Source organism: Peromyscus maniculatus, chromosome 16 (genome assembly GCF_049852395.1).
Source record: "Peromyscus maniculatus bairdii isolate BWxNUB_F1_BW_parent chromosome 16, HU_Pman_BW_mat_3.1, whole genome shotgun sequence".
NCBI classification, from domain to species: Eukaryota; Metazoa; Chordata; class Mammalia; order Rodentia; family Cricetidae; genus Peromyscus; species Peromyscus maniculatus.
Genome location: NC_134867.1, coordinates 27,591,320 through 27,611,682, shown reverse-complemented (window position 1 = coordinate 27,611,682; position 20,363 = coordinate 27,591,320). Strand labels below are relative to the sequence as shown.

General features: G+C 34.0%; 2 protein-coding genes across 22 annotated transcripts in view; one reads left to right on the top strand and one right to left on the bottom strand.

Annotated features, from left to right (window-relative positions):
• Positions 1-20,363, top strand: part of Trdn (triadin) — a 373,213-nt gene that overhangs the window by 72,757 nt on the left and 280,093 nt on the right. For all 21 annotated transcript variants that reach the window (XM_076552516.1, XM_076552525.1, XM_076552513.1 and 18 more), the window contains exons 3-4: positions 4,976-5,137; positions 6,174-6,206. In XM_076552516.1, the coding sequence (XP_076408631.1) occupies positions 4,976-5,137; positions 6,174-6,206 (195 nt within the window). The remainder of the gene's footprint in view (positions 1-4,975; positions 5,138-6,173; positions 6,207-20,363) is intronic.
• The window catches only part of LOC143268873 (uncharacterized), an 84,223-nt gene continuing 81,252 nt past the window's right edge, over positions 17,393-20,363 (bottom strand). Inside the window, exon 6 of the transcript XR_013045014.1 lies at positions 17,393-18,400. The gene's annotated coding sequence lies outside the window, so the exon portion shown is untranslated. The remainder of the gene's footprint in view (positions 18,401-20,363) is intronic.

Below are 20,363 nucleotides of genomic sequence, written 5' to 3'. Positions count from 1 at the left end.
TTAATCTTTCCTTTCCCAGACTTCTCACCTGGTAGCTTCAAAATAACTGAACCAGCTCAGGCATTTCCATGTATAATAAAATACTTTTTTCATTTGAAACAGCAAGAAATCCCCTCCCAGAATATACCCATCCCAAATCATACCCTAAAACTGATTATGAATTCATGTTTTGGTTTGTTTGATATCATATAGCACAGTAGTTAGGTCTTGTACGGGAGGTCTAAACATGGATCGAAAACCTGTTTCCATTACTTTCTATTAATGCAAGCTTTCTGACCTTCAGTTTTACAGTATTTTAAAAAAGAAATAAAATATTATATATACTTCATTGGATTATCAAGAGAAACATAGTGAGTTAATATAAGTAAATCAATTTGAATGATTTTGAATTACCATTATTTTTTTGAAAATCCTCATTGTTAGGTATGAAATTTAACTCACAGAGAAGTGAAAGTTGAGTTACAGGACTGTCTCTCTATCCCATCTTTTTTCTCTCTGGTAGTATACATAATGAGATTTATCTTTTCCCATTTATTGAAAAAGATTCTTTTCTCATACAACATATACTGCTTACAGTTTCCCCTCCCTGTACTCCTCCCAGTTTCTCCTTACCTTCCCCTGCCATCCAGATCCACACGCTTTCTGTCTCTCATTAGAAAATAAAACGGGTTTCTAAGATACCAAAAAAAAAAAAAAAAAAGCAACAACATAAAATATAAGATAATACAAAAACATTCACATTGAAGTTGGAGAAGGCAAACCAAAGGAAAGAAAAGAGCCCAAGAGAAGGTACAAGAATCAGAGACTCACTTATCCACACACCCAGGAGTCCTATAAAAACACTAAACATAAAGTCATGATATTTAGATGAAGACCTTTGCTGACCCGTGGAGGCCCAGGGCTTCCAGGCTTTGTGAGTTCCTATGAGCTTTGCTTGGCTGTTTTAGAGGACTTTGTTCTCCCAGAGTCTTCTATCGTGTCTTGCTCTGAAACTCTTTCTACCTTCTATTGCATGGGGTTCCCTAAGCTCCTAAGATGAGGATTTAAGGGAGACACCCTATTTACAGCTGAGTGTTCCAAAGTCTCTCATTCTCTGTGTAACGTTTGGCTGTGGGTCTCTTTATTCTTTTCCCCATATGCTGTAAAGGAAACTTCTCTGATGATGACTGGATAAATCACTGGTCTATGAGTACAGAGATTATCATTAGGAACCATTTTATCACTACTTTTATCATTACTCTTTTTTTCCTTTTAAAAGACCAGTAATATTTAGCTCTGCCCTAGGTCTCTGAGTTATCTAGTCTCAGGTTCTTGGTAACCCAAGTGATGTCAGATATGGGTTCCACCTCCCGGAAGGAATGGGCCTTAAGTCAAATCAGACATTGGTTGTTTACTCCCATGAGCTTTGTGCCATCATTGCCCCAGTGTATTTTGCAAGGAAGACAACATTGTAGATTAAAGATTTTGTGGCTGGGTTGGTGTGTGTTTCTTCTTTGGTAACCTGGAGAGTACCTTCACAGACCAAAGATGCTAGAACATAGGGCTGAAGGTTTTATATGGGCATCAACTCAACCTCTCCATGTTCAATGAGTTGAATGAATGTTGTCTTCAGCAATGAGGCCTTGCTGTCAGCTTATGGGGAGCAACCTATGACCTTGGCAGTAACCCAAGTTGTTTGGAGATTTCCATGGGACTCCTTTGGCCATCAACTCAATTGGATATAACTCTATCTGGTGTGAGGAACTTTATTTGGTGACAAGAGATGGCCAGTTGGGACCTGAACCAGAATTATATCTTTTTAAAAGGTCACTAGTCAGAGTTTTAATTGCCTTGTATAAGATCATTATTATAATGTGGCCTAGGTATGATATCTGTAAATTATCAATTTTATGGATTGTGTTAAATAGATATGTTAGACTTTTAAAGTAACTATCTGCTTGGTCGAAAATCAGGAGTTCAGTCTCAAGGCAGCAATGTTACCTTCATGAAAACAGCCTGACCTGACTGTATTCTATCCTTAGAGGTGCTTAAATGCCTCTAGTGTGTTTAATCCTAAGGATAATCAAACTGAAACCAATTTTGTTAGACCTAAGGAGGGTGAGGAAAGAGTCTTTATTTATTCCAGAGTGAAAAATCTCATTGCAGTATTCTTCAACCAGAGGGAAGCTATCAGGGCTAAAGTATGTTTATTAAAACCGGTATATAGATCACTGCATGTAATCTTTTAAATCACTTAATTGCAATTATAAAATTTTCAATTGCAATTATAAAATTCAATTTTCTTTCCTTTTAACCTCAACATTCGGAGCAATATTTTTCCTTGACCTAATGGAGCTACACATGAATGTAGCAAAATGAAGTAGACGGAGCAGAGGTACAACAACAATGAATAACTCAGACAGTCTCCCTGACTCCTCCTGTTCTTTAATCTGAAGTTATTGTGCAGCCTTTGTGCCACCACCACCCCCACAGCAGTGGTTGTCAACATTCCTAATGCTGCTTTAATACAGTTCTTCATGTTGTGGTGATCCCCCCCACCATAAAATTATTTTTGTTGCTACTTTATAACTGTAATTTTGCTAACTGTTATGGATCATAATGTAAATAATCTGATACACAGGATATCTGATATGCGACCCTTGTGAAAGGACCGTTCAACCCCTAAAAAGGTCATGACCCACAGGTTGAGAACCACTGCCCTAAAGAAAACAAGAGCTGGAAAGTTCCCTCTGGAGTTCCCGTCTCTCCTTTCATTTTCTCTTCTCTCTGTGGGATCTGTAAAGTGTACCCTTCCCACTTCAATAACACTGAAAACATAAGAAAACCACCTAAGACATCAATTCTCCTTCAGATATCTCTTATTCTTTGTCACTGGTAGTAAAGAAGACTCACTGTCTCCAAATTTTGCTCATACCTGAACCAATTCTACTCATATTGTGTGTGGAGAGGCTCACATGAGGACATCCTTAATATTCATCACATGGCTTGTCTGTCATGACTTCCTTTTCTTCCCCTAACAGCATCATTTGCGACTTGAAAACTCTATTTTTCTCAAATGATTTCTTTACTTGATTTTTAGCACTTCATGCTCTCCTGGTCCTTACCTTCATCCCATATTAAATCCAATTGCTTCCCCACTCCCCATTCCTAATGTACCCCCCAGCCTTCTCGATAGTGTGGTCTTCTTGAGCCTCCTCTCTTAGAGGTCTCACTGAGCATCATGACTTTGATACCTTCCATCCCTTTGGTGCTTTCAAGTTCCCAATTCAAGTAAAACATCTCTTTTATAGATTAGATGAAGTAGCTACCCCAAGCATCACTGTAGGTGTGTGAAAGGTCTGAATCTCAGCCATTTCTCTTCTTCATTCTCCCCTCAATCCAGACCAAACAACAAAAAGCTGATGGTATGTCTCTCCAAGCCCCCGCCATCCCAAGTCAATGCCACTGCTACAACCCCAGTATCACACACACAAAATTATGAAATAACATCAGCAAGATGCATACTTGTTGTAATATTTAGAACACATTGTTCACTTCTATGTGTTCATTTGTTCATTTGAATTTTTTTTACAGTCTAGAGTTCTATCTCTCTCACATGCTAAGGCAAAATGAAAGCATTTATGCACGCACCCTGAGGTGTACTACTGAAGTACATCAGCAACCTGGTGGCAAGGTACATGTCCTTCTTCCAGTCTGGGATGTACCATGATTATACGCTCTCTAAATTATTTTACTTGGCTCTTCACTGTCTGCCTGTTTATAACCTGAGATCATTTTAACCCTCAGTACTAAACCTACTCAAACCCTTGAGTGACTTCCCATCTTAATCAGAATGAAAGCTTGATTTTGGAACACTTAACCTTTAGATGATATAGTACATTGATTTAATTCTGATCTTTTAAATATATCAAAGGGAGAAGATTGTTTGAAAAGCAAAACTAGTTTTTAAAATTCAGAAAAATAACTCTAAAACTTAATTACATATTAATGAAAGCTCAGGTGCATTTTATGCAGTGTTTCTACATAATCACTCAAGCAGATATTAGAAACTACTTTTCTGTCTTCAGAAAAATTTTCATATGATTAGAACAGCATTTTATAAATTCCAATAAATTTGTATTTTTTCTAATTTAAACTCTCATTTTATGACTTAAAAAATCTTCCAAGACACAATAATAGTGTGATTCATAGGCTTAAGTTTTACCTAATTCTGTTATTGAAGTTTAAGTTTAAAGAGTTTACATTTAAAAAGTTTTAAGATACTAGAATTTCAAAATGTTTAAATTTAATGAACTTTGCTGAATTTGAAAAAATCACCACCTTGATAACTCCAAGTTTCTTTCTGTCTCTCTGTCTCTGTCTCTCTGTCTCTCTCTGTCTCTGTCTCTCTCTGTCTCTGTCTCTCTCTCTGTCTCTCTCTCTGTCTCTCTCTCTCTCTCTCTCTCTCTCTCTCTCTCTCTCTCTCTCTCTCTCTCTTTCTCTCTCTGTATATATAACCCATAACAAGTTTGTAGGCTTCATGTGAAGATTTACATGGTCATCTTCTCCATGATGCTGTGAAGCATTCCATGGGCCAATGACTTTTTCAACCTTCTTGAACAACTATAACTCAGTGACTTTCACACTTATGTAATGAAAATATATATTATTTGATTTATTCCTAATTTTTGCGAACCAACCCATATATTTATTTTATAGTCATTACTAAGGTAATTTTCTTTTTGTTAATTCTGTAATGCTTAGTACCAGATGATTTAAGTTACTTCTCTTTGATATATGTATGTATATACATATACATATATGTACATATACATTTATGTATGCACAAGTATTTATGTATTTATATACTATTTTATGATCATACTACAGCAGAAATGTATTTCTTTTCTGCAAAAACAAGTAGCCTAGAGATATTTCTAGGAAACAAATTTTCTTAGGTTCTCTGGCAATGACCTAAGGTTTTCCTGTCTTTCAGCAAGCTCCATTGCCAAGATTGGCTCAGATCCTTTAAAGTTTGTAAATGATGCTGTGGAGGAAACTACTGACTGGATCTACGGCTTCTTTTCGTTGCTTTCTGACATCATCTCATCTGAAGGTGATGAGGAGGATGAGGATGCAGATGAAGACATTGATAAAGGTACCCAGGACACAGAGTTGTATCTAACACCTATGACTGGGAATTGGGCACACTTGACATTGGCTAGCCGACGGTTTAGCCCAAAGGAGCACTTGGGCAGGCTAAACTAAAATGGATACATGTCTGAGTACAAAAAGCACTCCAGTAAGCTGCCAAATAGAGTAAATCGCTCTCCATTTGGCTTTAGTCTTATAGTTTATCTGCCATTATGGAAAAGATATCAAAATTAAATGCTGCTATTAGAGTGGCATTATAGCAGGGATTCTTAATATAAACAACTAAATAAAACCACAACAGATTACAGTTTATTTGAGACGGAGTAGCTATTTTTCAAGTTCATGTCTAGGAGGATTGAAACAAAAATATTAAAACCAACAATCATGTGTTTTGTACAAGCAAGCCATAGTAATAGTCGCATGGCAGTAACCAATCTTAATAAAAGCCCAATCAAAACATGCAGTGATGGAATCAAATGGAGGTATAGAATGGAAAGATACATTTTAAATATTACACAAGGTAGCAGCTCACATATAATGAACAAAAGTAAATGGATGAACAAGCTGTATATAAATTGGCATCTAGAGGGTTTGCAAAGGAGAAAGTACAGTGATCCAGTCTGTTAAATGAATTTTTAAAAAAATGGTAACTCTTACTCATCCAAGATTATCCATTCAGTCTTACCCAGCAGGAAAATTCTGACTATTAGAAACCCTTTTATGACTTTCTCTGAATTTATTTCTGTTCTGGCCCTGTGAGAAGTGACAATAAACAGAGAAAATTGAAATTAATATGATGCATGAGCTATAATGCAGTAACTTGGAGCACTGCTGCAGTTTTATTAAACTCATAAAATGAAACCATCTTAGGTGAGTATATATAAACAAAGCATGTACTTTGGAATTTAGGTAGCAAAGTATGTAAGAATCAGGACTATTGAAAGCAATAGCTTGCAAAAAAATGAGTAAATAGCAAAATGAGTAAAGAGCAAATCCCTGCTCCCAGTTATGCTAATTTTCTATTTTTTTTCTTGATTTAGGAGAAATAGAAGAACCTCCCTTGAAAAGAAAAGGTTGGTTTGTTCATTTTCCAGTGTTTTCCTTCATATATATATATATAATTCATATATAATATATATATATATATATAATTAATTTTGAGCATGACTTAGATGCTTCTCACTTATATTGTTACTTAACATGCTTCTTTTTTTTACATGCTTCTTATATACAGGTTTGTTTAACAAGAATATGTAAAGCTCACAATTAGAAAGAACTGCTGACCTCCAAGTGAGCTCATCCAAATATTTTTCAGTTGCTATTTTAGTGGAGGTCAGTGCATTTGTATAACTCTGTCTGTATAAGGACCAATGTAGACTGAGATTTCTTCAGTGCCAGAGAATTCTGTAGCTATGAAAATGGTCCCTAAATTGATGATGCCCATATTTACTTTTATTATAGTCAGATTTACTGAGTGTAAAAGTTTATGTTCTTTGCTTTTCATATTTTATGGTCAATATTTTGTATCTCAGGTAATGAATGACAATGATATATAATAGCCATCATAGTGTGGATCATGTCATCTTGGGGGGAAAGTCATATCAGTAAATGTATATATTGGTCATTCCCGAGGGAAGAAGTTGCCTGGGATGTGTGGAAATGATGTAGAGCATTTCCTTGTAGGGAAAGATAGGGCACTGGTGACCAATCATAGTTAGGAGCAGCATGCTTCAGGGTATAGTGGTACATCTTTGGAACAAGTTGCCTCAAAGGACCAAGACTTTTCCAACCAAGCATAGAAAACATCTCTGAAAATGGTGATGAAAACCAAGGCTACCAACCTGAGTACACTTGATGTGAGTGAAAACGAGGCACTGCTTGATTCTACTGTGGTTGTTAAGTTGCCGATGCACACATGTATTAGAATAACCTTGATTTATTTACTCAGTATAAGTTACCCTCCAAAGATCACTAAGGATTCAACAGTGGGATTGAATGTAATCAATATATCCAGTCCAGACTTAGGTGTGAGTGAGCAGGCTGAGCAGGTGGTCAATGCCATACTAGTTGGAGGAAAATTAGAATCTCTGATTAACACCACAACAAAAAGAACTGAGCTAGTGAGGTTCCAGTGTGGCAAAGCCATCCTGACACAAATGTGTTTTTGAAGTGCTATGAGGAGAAAGGAAATTATTCTGACCTCAAAACGGAGGATGAGAATTGAAAAATTCAAGTCAGAATTCAGTTTTCAGGTTCAGGCTTTGAAATTCTAGATTGATATGTAAACCTTGTGAGGACAACAGGGTCTTTTCAAGGCTGATATTTCATAGCTACTGATTAGGACATAGTCAAACTTCAACTAACGAGCTACTACCTGTAGGGAAACTATATGTCATGAACATGTCTGTTTTAATTGTACGTGGAGAGAGAAAATCAAGTGGAAAAATTATTTTTATTAACAAATTGAATTACCAAACACCTCAAAAAATCATATTCTACCCATATATGAAAATATTTACTTTTTAGTTAAATGGCTCTCCTTTCTGATTTGACTTTCATATTGTGATTAATTTAAAAGTTCATTTTTGTGAAATTATTAGCATACAACAAAGATCCATAAAGTTGTTTAAATATTTTTCCTCCCATCACTGCCTTGAATCCTCAAATCACCAACAAAAATCTACCCAGCAATGGTTTAGGTTACTTTTCCAAACTTTAGTAAAAGCATTAGTCAGGATAATCTAAGGGATTTATATACCATATTTCTTAATACTTTGAAGTATTCCATATTCAAAAGTAGGAAGATAATTGACTTTAAATTCAGGTCATTTTTTAGTAGCCCAGAATGATAATCTCCTGACATGAACCAAGTGATTTCTACCCATCTAAATGACTGTCCATTAACATGCTTTTCAATTCAAATGTATTCACTGTTTAGCCATTATTTCACTTAACCCAGACCACAATGTATTTTATTTGACTTCCCTGTGTCTTCCTACGGCATCTTATTTAAATCACTTAGAACTGTATTTCTGTTTGCTTTTGTATTTCTGGTCTTACCAAAGTTATAAAAGAAAAATTCTATCACACTGTTATTTATGGGTGAATCTTGCAATTCTAATTTGATGTGGAATAATGGTCCAGTCAGCTAATCTCAAGGTTGCAAAGATTGATTATTAAACAGGCTATTAAAATGGATGAAATTTTTGGATACCATTCTGTGGTTTGTGTTTCTATGTATAAATACACCTTAGGGCATTTCATGTAGTACCTCGTGTATTTATGTGCTTGTTGCATATTTATTTTCAACATTCCAGTTTTAAAATATTTTGTGCTTTTACAAAACACTCCACAATGACCATCCCAGTTACTAATTCATGAGAAAATTATTTTTATTATGTAGTTCTCTAAAAGAATTACTTAGGAAAGTCAAATATTATATAAAGTTACATTTTCTGTTCCTTGCTTGTCTAATACTGTATGTGGAGCAGTCGTCTCACGCAGGAGTGTGAACTGTAGATAGGTTCACACCACCTTGCTTTCTAAGGAGCATGCAATTGTGGAGCACTGTAAAGGATAAGTGCCATCCATGCACATGCTTTCTTAAAACTTGTCTGCCTGAAAATATACTAATATTTGTAATAGCAGTAGATCAACTTTGCAAGATAAAGAAATATCCTTTGGGATATTTCCAATTTTCAAGTCTGCCCACCAAAAATCATTAAAGATGAGGGCCTCTGGTTCTGTGTAATGTGTCTATTGGGTACATGAGAAGCGTGGTTCTTATATAATTTGATGTTCTGGAGTCAGTGACCTCCTAGAGTCATGTGTCAGAAGCAATGATGTCTCATTTAGAAGTTTATCTTTTTCTTATTTAGCTGAAAACACTTACACTTAAAAATGACTCTTCAAAATTAGAAGTTCAAACATTGTCTCATTTTTAACATAATGCTAAAATAAAATTATCATAGTTGATCCATATGACTTTAATATTTATGTATTAGTGGCAATGCTTAAGTATGAGTTACAAAATCTATTGCGTTCTCATTTCTTTCAAATTTAAATCAAAATATTTGTAATCAAAAACAAAGTTAAATTACATATATGCTGTGGGATGGTCTATATGTCAAATTGCTCTGATTGGTCAATAAATAAAACACTGGTTGGCCAGTGGCCAGGCAGGAAGTAGGTGGGAGAAGGAGAGAGGAGAATTCTGGGAAGCGGAAGGCTGAGGCAGAGAGACACTGCAGCCGCCTCCATGACCAGCAGCATGTGAAGATGCCAGTAAGCCACCAGCCACGTGGCAAGGTATAGATTTATGGAAATGGATTAATTTAAGCTATAAGCACAGTTAGCAAGAAGCCTGCCACGGCCATACAGTTTGTAAGCAATATAAGTCTCTGTGTTTACTTGGTTGGGTCTGAGCGGCTGTGGGACTGGCGGGTGACAAAGATTTGTCCTGACTGTGGGCAAGGCAGGAAAACTCTAGCTACACATATATATGTGTGTAGTTTTGCAAAATATAAAATTAATTTGAGTAATACTTTTCAACAAGAAATTGTTTTTTCCCATTAGCTAAATGGGTGATATCTCTAATATATGATCATCAACTCTAAAAATAACGTTAAATACAGTTTTTAAAAGGCATATTAAATAACACAAGAGAACACACAATAGTGTTAAAAATTCATAGTACGCCGGGCGGTGGTGGCGCACGCCTTTAATCCCAGCACTCGGGAGGCAGAGGCAGGCGGATCTCTGTGAGTTCGAGGCCAGCCTGGTCTCCAAAGCGAGTTCCAGGAAAGGCGCAAAGCTACACAGAGAAACCCTGTCTCGAAAAACCCAAAAAAAAAAAAAAAAAAAAAAAAAAATTCATAGTACATTTATGTCCATTTCTGAGCATATTATAAAAGGTTCAATTGTGTGAAAGTATTAGACATATCTGATAGTTAATTGAACAGATGGATACAGTTGCCCTGTTTCCAAATATTCACAAAATAAGTAATTCTGGAGGCAAAGTCATAAATATTTTAAAAATCATATACATTTTTGGTTTTATTTCAATATAAGTTTAGATATACATAAGGATTCATAACATCCATATTTTTAAAAGGACAAAGAATTAAATGTATTAATAAGACATAATATTAATAAGACATTTCATTCAACCTATAAATCATATTCACAGTCTCATGAGCTAATTTAAAAATATATTTCTTTTAAAATAATTGTTAAATAATTTATTTCATTTTTTAAAAAATTGGGGTGTACATGTGTGTATGTGCATGTGCGTGCATGCGTGTGTGTGTGCATGTGAGTGCATATGTACTCAGAGGCAAGAAAATGTTTTTTGATCTCCTGGAGATGGATGGAGTAACAAGTGGTTATGGGCTGCCTGGCATAGGTGCTGGGAACCAAACTAGATCCCCCTGTAAAAGCAGTTAATACTCACTAACTGCTGATTAATCTCTCTAGCTTCTTATGGTCTAAATTTTAAGCCCCATTAATCTCATAAAGAAATGGCACTTGATATAATTTCATTTTTAATAGAAAATTGTGAAGATTTATATTACATTCTATCTGGAGGTTAATGTAAGATGGTATGATAATACATGAAAAAATCTAAAATTGTTTTTATATATAGTTTCTTGTAAAATTTATGATGTAATTTTTTTTAAATTCCAAGAATAAAACTATACTGCCATTGACTAAAACTTTTTGTGTGAGTAGAATGAAAACATAATTATAAAAAAATTCCAAATGTTAAAAAGTAATTTTAAAAATTACATTTAAAAATGTAATATATAGCATTTTTAGAACATCAACTAAATTTAAAAGGTAGCACAGTACTTTTTTATTTCACTTACATTTTTAATTTTTGGAAATTTTTGAGATAAGTTCTCATTTAGCTCAGGCTATCCTTCAATTCACTGTGTAGTTGAGGATGATCTCATGGGATACCTCCATGATGTTCAGATTGTAGGCATGTGCCAACACCTTCTTCTAACTGCAATTTTATTTTAAATGTCAACAATTAAAATAATCTTTAAGTTACAACACAATTATGGAGAATTTGGATAGTGTCTTCTAAATATAATGCTGTTTTTAAATGTGCTCTAAAATTTAAAAGGAAAACAAAAAGAGAAGATGACCACAGAGGCATATGGGTATTTAGCTTCCTGGATGACCTTAGAGATCTGAGTAGGAGCAAATCACAGATGCCTCATATTGTACTATACTGTGCTATCTCCCTTTACATAGTCACTATCACAAAGCACTGACGTCCTTTCTGTGATTAAGCTAGTCATCAAATTTAAGGTTAAATTTTATTTTTATCAGGTATTTTTATTTAATATTCCAAGCAATGTGCTAGGTGGGATAGACCATTTGTGGGCTTGCTTACAGTATCTTCAAAAGTTGATGTGGGAAATTTCTGAAAATTTTCAGTGTCTACAGTCAAATTTTTATATGTTGTTACAAATGGACAAGTATGCCTTACACATAACTAGACCATTAAAACACAGCACATCTTATTAACTAGCACTTTATTGTTAATATGTCCACAGACCATGTTGAAGAGATGGATGAATAAATGGGCAAAGTAGATTGTAGCTGAGATAATGCCTTTACAGTGTCGCATGGTTGACATCGAGGAGGTGAAGGATTCATCGTATTGGACTATTTTTAGACAACTAAATTTTAAACCTTCCATTATTCAGAAATTCTCTAAGTCATAGTTAAAACCATGCCCAGTGATACAGACACAGGGTAGGGTGAGAGTATGGGGAGAAGGAAGAAGAGGGATCCAGTCATCACAAGGCATGGGCCTCTTAGTAATTCTCCATATTTTTCAAAAGTGAAGTATTGGCTTATATCTAACTTACAGAATTTTCTCATATTTCCATACCAATATTTAAGGTTTTACTGACTAGATTAGGTAAACAGTCACAAAATATAATTCTTTAGCATGTTTATTTTTAAATTTTTGTACTAACATTTCTAAGTACAATATAATGGAAACATTTATCTCCCCTTTTCAGTTCATTCTTACTAAACCTTTGTCTATAATAAGTCTGTACATCAGAGGGATCATTATACCATTTATGTCCTTTCAAATATGTAATTTTAGAAGATAATGATAGTCTTTTAACAAGAAGTTATGTTTTATAACGCCTTTTCCTGACATCTAGCTTTAAAGTCGAGAAAGGATAATTGTAGTCTTTCACAGCTAAGCACATTCAGAGTTCTGTAAAGGAAAAAGTGGTCTTTGCTTTTAGGAGCACAGTGACCTTAGGGATTACACACTTATCTTCTGCATTCAGAGAAGGCACCACTAGCCCTCAAAATTATGTATCACTTTCATTTTCCTGTGTTTTTTGCTTTTCTCACTGCTGTAACCAAATACTTAACAAGAGTCAGCTTAAGGAAGGAAGGATTTATTTTGATTAAAATTGAAAGTGATGCAGTCTATCAGTAGGAAAGGAATAATGGCCGTAGTGTGAGGTGGCTGGTCACATTGCATCAACAGTGAGGACGCATAAAGACACCTTTGTGTTTAGAGAAATAAGTTACAATTTCTTTAGAGTTGTGAAATGTCCTATAGCCCCCTCAGATTGAACAGAGCTATCCAATAATCCAATAAGCTAAAACTTAATTCATTCCCTGTTTTTTTGTTTTGTTTTGTTTTGTTTTGTTTTGTTTTGTTTTTACTTGATTGATATCCACAATAGTTCTTTTCAGGCAGAGTGCATGAGGAGGATCTGGAAAATATCAGTACTATAAATAATCAAGGCATTATGGTTAGACTATCTCGAAGGCTGTATTGTAATATTGGTACTAAGACAGAGAGACAAGTTAATTTGCCAGGAACTTTATTGTGCCAATCTTTACTGGAAGACTCTGAGTTTATACTTGATTGAACATTAAGTGTCAAAAATCTGATAAACCAAAAAAGAAGGTAGAACAGAAAGGTGACTACATTCATTAAAATCATAGGCTCGGAATATTATACTAGGTATGCCCTAGAGCATTATGAAATAGCTACTTCTAAATCATAGCTCAGCTGTGTAAGCGCTACGTGTTGTTCCTCAGACTGTGTCTAGAAGTTAGTGTTTGCCTCCTTTGATCTTAACATTGATGAGATCTCTAACCCCAGAAGGACAAATTAAAAAAAAAATTGATGGCCGGGTGTAAATGAAGAGAGAAAGAGGGTAAGGAATTTGAGGCAAGAGTAACTTTTCCAGGTATTTGCAGATGTAATCAGCTGTGAGTGTCAGAATTAAAGGATGTGTTCATTCTTTTGTGGGGGACAAAATGAATTCCAATTCAAATTGACTTGAATGAAAAGGTCTTCATTGGATCCAGAGATGGAGCCTGCAAGTTGTGAAGGTGAAGTAACTTCTAGAATGGCATGGACATGCTTTGTAATAAGCAAATCTCTTTCCTAAAGAACACTATTTTCATACTTAGTGGTCACACAGGCTTTTTCCCTTTGTGCAGTTATTGTCATCAGAATTCTGTGATCCAGACCATTTTACCTCATGATTAAAGTGAGGAACATTTATTTTCCTCAAATGTTTCTCCCAAGAAACCTCTATAGACTTGCGTTGATCTGGGCTGAGTAACACACTCTTGATGGATCTGACCAGTTGGCAAAAACAAGACCAAATAACAACAACAAGAGATGTAACACCTACTGTGTGGAAGCCTGGGATTACCTTCAGAAGTAGAGGACGGAGGACAGGGTAGCATCCCATGAACCACCTGTAGAAAGATGGGAATGCTGTGGTAATAATGATTTCTCTAGAAAGTTGCAGATGTCCACAGGTATTGTTAATTATCTCAGACTTCCTGCTACATTGGAATTAAGAAATTAAAATCCCAAGGCAGAGTCTTAAATAGATTCCCTAGGGAGTGAGAGAGGAAATAGATGGAGACAGGGAATTAAAAACAATTGGTAAGGTTATGGTTTTCATTGATTACCAAGATGCCCTAAAACTGTCTACATTTATAGTTATAGAAAACAACTCAAATGTGCTAGGCTTTTTCTTTCAAATATGCATAGTGAATAACATGAATTATATATCATGATAAATATGCTTTATAAAATATGATATAAATAACTATGAATGTACCCCTACCTCTTCAATTAAATAATTTAAAAAATCTTTCAGTATGTTTCTGAGTCCTCCATAGGGTAAAAACTATGACAGTCTGAGTCATTCTGTAGACAAGAGATTTTTTGTATCTTGAAGCCAACGATGGGAAGCATTGAAGATAAGTGTTTTGCTTACACACTGTAAGAATTGTGTATAAATTTACTGAGGGGAGAAAAACCAAGATGAATGATTGATAACATAAAAGTCAAACTAATATTGATGTCACATTGGCCAAGTTCATTAATTGGAATTAATGATATGAAGTGCCCTTCAATTGAACATTTCAAAAGTTTAAACATGATGAGATAAGCCCCTGTGAACAGAAATAGGAGGTGTTTCTACTACATTACCTGTGTACTTTACATGTTATAGTTAAGTCAAGTAATCCCTATGATTCTCAGTTCTCAGACCTGTGAAACAAAGGTATTTGATTTACTGATAATCAGTTCCATTCCAGTAATGATGCTTTCTGACTCTGACTGAATCATTATGCCATATATTAATGACTTTCTCAATAGTTTCATCCAGAACAAATCCTCACACTGCAAAGTATGGAGCATGACCAACAATTTGAGCATCATCTGGAAGCTATTGAGAAATCTGCATACATCTAGGCTCACTGAATGACAATCTGAATTTTAAGAAGATCCCCAGACCGCTGAGAAACATTGATCTGGACAATGGTTCCCACTCTTGACAGTACTTCTAATGTTTCCTGCGAGCTTATTTAAATTGTAGATTCCCCATGTTTCCTCACTGTGGGAAATGAACTGATTCAATTTAGGCTGTAGCTCAAGAATGTGTTTTAAAATCTCCCCAGATGATTCTTATACACATTGATCTGCTATAGGGTATCATTAATTTTATGAAGCACATATACTAACCGAGCCAGAACCTTATCCCTATCTCTCAATTCCATCAGTGTTTATCTAATAAAAGGTATTATTTGTAATCACTTATGTTTGGTGGGTTTGTTATACATGGGGAATGGTATTTCATTTTATGGATGAAGAAAATAAACCCTACACTGGAAAAATTGAATTGACCTCAGATCACAGATTTTATGAGAAAACCATGTGATCAGGTGGGTAGTATTTCAATGTTGTTAAATTTGAAATTGTTTGTAAAAACCATTAGTATGCAATGGTGAGACAACTGTTTTTCCTGAAAAAGTTTAGCTTAACTTGCAAACTAATAAAATGTAAAAAAATAAGACCCAAACTATGTTACATTCGTAAATTTGAACATCCCTGAAAAAAATTCTCTGGGATATTTGCCTACCACTGTTTCTAGTGTCTGCTCACTGAATTGCAGACAATGGTGATTTAAAAATAAGGTCTTTCTATGCTCGTCATTTTTGGTACACTTTCCTGAAAACTAATATTTGAGAAAGTTGAAAATATATCACAAAAATAGATACCAGTACATAATTTGCTGTAGTTGTTATAAATACTGAGATTTCAGAAAAGTAGTTCCCCTTAGAATTAATTAGTTGACATTAAATAGAACTAGATTTCCTTAGTCATTTATCAAAATTAGTCCTTAGTGTCCTAATAAAAATTGGGCAAGTCTTACATATAGTTAGTCTATGTTCTCATGAAAAAGTAGTTTAACGGTAAAAGGAGAAAAAGTTTAAGAAGTTATTTTTATCTCATCTAATTCTTGAGAGCTATTATAAAACAACTATAAAAACATTCGTTGAAAATTTCCGTCTTCAAAACAATTTAACTAATTTTTGTCATCTTGATTCAAGATAGTTGCTTTGGTAACAGATTATCCTTTCAAAATTTGAGTCTGTCATTTAGGAAATCTCGAATTGTTGTCACTTTGAATTTATTAATAGTGTGTCAATATTATAAAGGGTGCATATTTTAATTTGGCCATAAAAGACTGAGACAAGATTAAATATGTAGGACCCCCAAAAGCTTTGATATGATCATAAAGAGGAAAAATAATTTATCATAAGTAAAAAAATGTGTGAAATGTGAAAAAATAACTTAGAAAATGAACTATAAATATGATAGTTTTTAAGAATCATTTAGTATGATCTATTTTCACTAATTCAGGTTCTATTTCCTGTCAACCTTATCACTTTTGGTAAGGTACCCTTGGCCTCAGTTCCAAGTTCTAAGAAGCCAAGATTAAAAACCTTAGAAAATCTACTGACCTGATGATTGCCATCAGTATTGAGTTCAGATAGGTTTGTTCAGAGTCAACAAAACAGCCCGAGCAAGAATGAATGAATTAAGTGAATTGTCATTTCAGATTTATAGAATTTCAAAGATTCTAACTATTGGTTAATTTGATATTTCAATCGTACCCGCAGCATATATCACGGGAAGCTGAAAGTTACTCAGTACACCACAAAATCACACCTTAAGCCAGGCACAGGTTCACTAAAATCTATACTTATTTTCTTAGATGAACTGTATAGATACTTTTACCAAATGCAGGCATTTTACAATTTCTACATACAAAACATGCATCTGAATATTATTAGATCAAAGAGAAGGCATAAGGTACTGAAATATTTTAATCAGCTCTAGGACAGGTTAATAAAACACACACATTAGTAATAAAATCCAGAGCACAAAGAAAAATACAAATTTGGGATGTGGTTGGAATTTATTGTCCCTTCCTTTAAGCTTGGTGAATAGACATACCTAATTTAGAATCTTGTGTCTGTTTTTTATCTTTAATTTTTTTTTTTACTGTTGAAGTAGACATAATGTTTTTTTTAACATTTATTGTAAATTTACTGTAACTATAGTATTACATAAAAGTATATGTCCATGATTTTATTAACATTGACCTATTCCTTTTACCATAAAAATGTTAAAATTCTATACTTTGAGAAAATTCGTGAAAAAGTACTTAAGTTTGCTTTCAGTTACTTTATTTTACAGTCATAAACATAAAATTTTGTAACATTTCTCAGCATTTGAAATATATATGTATATATATATAATAAATTTGTATTTGTATATTCTTTAACTTTTCTCAGTTTTATACTATTATAATATAATATATATGTATATATTACAAATAATGAGAAAATTTGGCTCAAACCAAGCACTATATAACCAAGCAACATCCCCAATACTAACATCTATTTTGAAAAGCAAGTTTGCTCTCAAGAAAAAATTTCAACTTTAATTAGTTGTTAAATATTTTAAAATTTATCATGAATAGGTAAGATATTATCTATTACTGTACTACTGCCTTTGATTTATTTCATAGAGTAGACTTTTTCACATGGTATATGTATCTATCAAGCTATTACTGTATGTTGCTCATCCTGTTAGTTATTGAAATTTTAATGAGAAGCAAAATAGACATAATTGTGCCATCATCAAGTATACTACTTAATAAGAAACAAAGACAATTATATCAGGGTCACAGAAGGCAATCACATGAGGATCACTTTATGTCAGGGGATTCCCTTTAAATTTTGACTCATTTTAATTCTTGAGGAAGTTTGTGAGGTAGATTTGTTGTTATTTTCTTATTTTATGGATGAGGAAATGAAATTCACATAGCAATGATCAGAATCAGATTTTAATTGTGCATATTGACTCCAGTGTTAATTATCTTCAACAGTTAGCTGTATTTAATGAATGCCAGGAATTAAATATCTTTATGGAGATTCTTTTAATAGATTTCTGTGTCTACATTTTCTTATCAAAATGCATTTTTAAATTACATTAGAATACCAAAGACTTATAACATCTTTAATATGAAGATTATTATCTTTAGATTATTGCAATCATGAAATAATAAATAATCTAAAACCAAGACTAATTTGTATTTATTCTCAGTACTCTAATAAATTATTGTGTCTGTTTTATCTATTTTCTGTCAGTTTGAAATCTCTCATAATGTTTGACATTATTCAGTAGTAAAAAATCTGAAGAGAGTACATTTTGTCATTTCATTAAATAACATAATACCCAAACAAGAGTTTAAATAATTCAAGTTCTTTAACTTAATTCATTAATAATTGAAGGTTATTATGTTTTTTATAATTTATTTAGAGTGAGAGTATGCACAAAAATGTAAGGCAAATAATGGCTCTTTTCTTCCTTTTTCGTTGTCACTTGTACTTCACCCTAAAAAGCCAGAAAAGAGTTTGAGAGCAATCAAAAGGAGTAAGGGAATTAGGAACACAGCACACATACTCTATGAACGTCACCTGCCTTTCTCAGACAGCATTTCTGACAAAGGGAAACATTCATGGAAAACCTACTTGTCAGCACTACCAGTGACCTAGTAGAAGAAAAGGTCATCTTTCACTGCTTCTTAATCCACTGAGATAATGGCCATTCTTTTTACATTTCACCTTATTTTATGCTACAGCATTCTCAAAATTGGATAGTTATATGCCTGGGTTGAAATACGTTGACCATTTAAACCTACTAGACCACAAAGTCTAGTATTTTCCCATCGCAAAGGAGGAGGATGATCTGACCTTGTGCTGAAAGTGAGCACCTTTTCAAAGGCATTTGATATTTATCTAATTCTAAAACCCTTAAATTTGGAAGGGATTAATGACTTTGCCAGCTTTCCTCTCTGTTCCTTATGAACTTATTATAAACTGTTCCTGAAAGAATGTCATAATTTTAAGGACAATTTTGAGCAATTGTGCATCGATATCATGGTATACAAAGTAAAAGCATTGACATGTCTACAGAAATTGATAAATAACTAAATGGGGGCATTAAGTACATAGAGGGGTTTTCTTCTTTGAAGAAGAAAGTTAAAAATCATAGGGCATTAAGTTCTTACTTGTAATGCCTGGAATCTTTTAAATTAAACTTTCCAGTATGCTGCAAATAGTTCTTGGCTGGAAAGTGCAGTTGAAGGCAATGAATCAGACATCACCTGTGCAAAAGATGTGTTCATGAAATCTAAATTGGTAACGTGTTATTACTCAATAAACAAGAGCCTGCATAGTCATCATTTCTTGGCTAAAGTGTAAGGAGACAGATTGGCATGCTATGTAGAGGCTTTAGTGTATCTTCTAGCAGTTGAGAGCCACAGGCAATAATACTAGTGTTGTGATCCAATCCCCAATGAGAATGCTGCCCAGCAATAAAGTGGCAGAGAGATGTTTAGGTTCTTCTTGAGTTTGAATAATGATATACCTGTCTTTGTCCTTTGTGAGCCAAGAAACATAGGTAGAGGTAGACCAGTACTAACTAAGCTGTACTGTGTGGGGATGCCTTAAAATATGCTATCACTTTTAATTGAATTCAAATCCACAAATTTAGTTGATGATGTTCTACAAAAAAGAAAAAGAAAATCTAAGAATGTCATCAGTATCCATTTTACACTCAGCTGTTGAGATTTTATTATACATGCTTTTTTAACATCTTGCAGGAAAGCTGGTTGGACCTGCCATATCCATGGAATCCTTTTCATTTATGTAAGACTGAAATACAGAATTGGAAAGATAAAATACTGAGATAAAATTCTGAACATGTATTCTAAGCTATGCAATTAGCTTTTGTCTTCTATATGTGTCACAAAAAATAAAGAAAAGAAAAACATAATAAATTAAACTTCTCGAAATGTTGCTAATTTCCTGCTCCTCCCCAGGCCCAGCCAGAGAACTACACTTGAAATTTATTTATTTTTGTTTTTCTTAAGTGAGTCAAGTGCTTCAACCTGAAAGTATTTACTTTCAGCTTTAGAGTTAACTCCTTAAGAAAAATTAGAGAGAGTGTATTTACTCTCATGCCTTCCTGATCCTTGAGTGGTATTCTTTTTAGAAAAGAGTTAATACGCCTCCCAAACAGACGGCCATACCACCCTGATCTCGTCTTATCTCAGAAAAGAGTTAATACATTTTAATAGAGTTCATATACTTACTTTCAAGCTTGCAAGGAGCAAACATAAATTTCATTCCTCCATTTTTCTCCTAGCACCATTCCTAATTCTTAGTCATATCTATCCACTCAGATTGAAGCTTTATTTCATAAAAATAAGACTAGAAAACAATTATTATTTCCTGTCAATGGGCCCTGATTGGTGCTGTTGACTGTTTTTTCTGAGATAGGTCTCCATATTTTT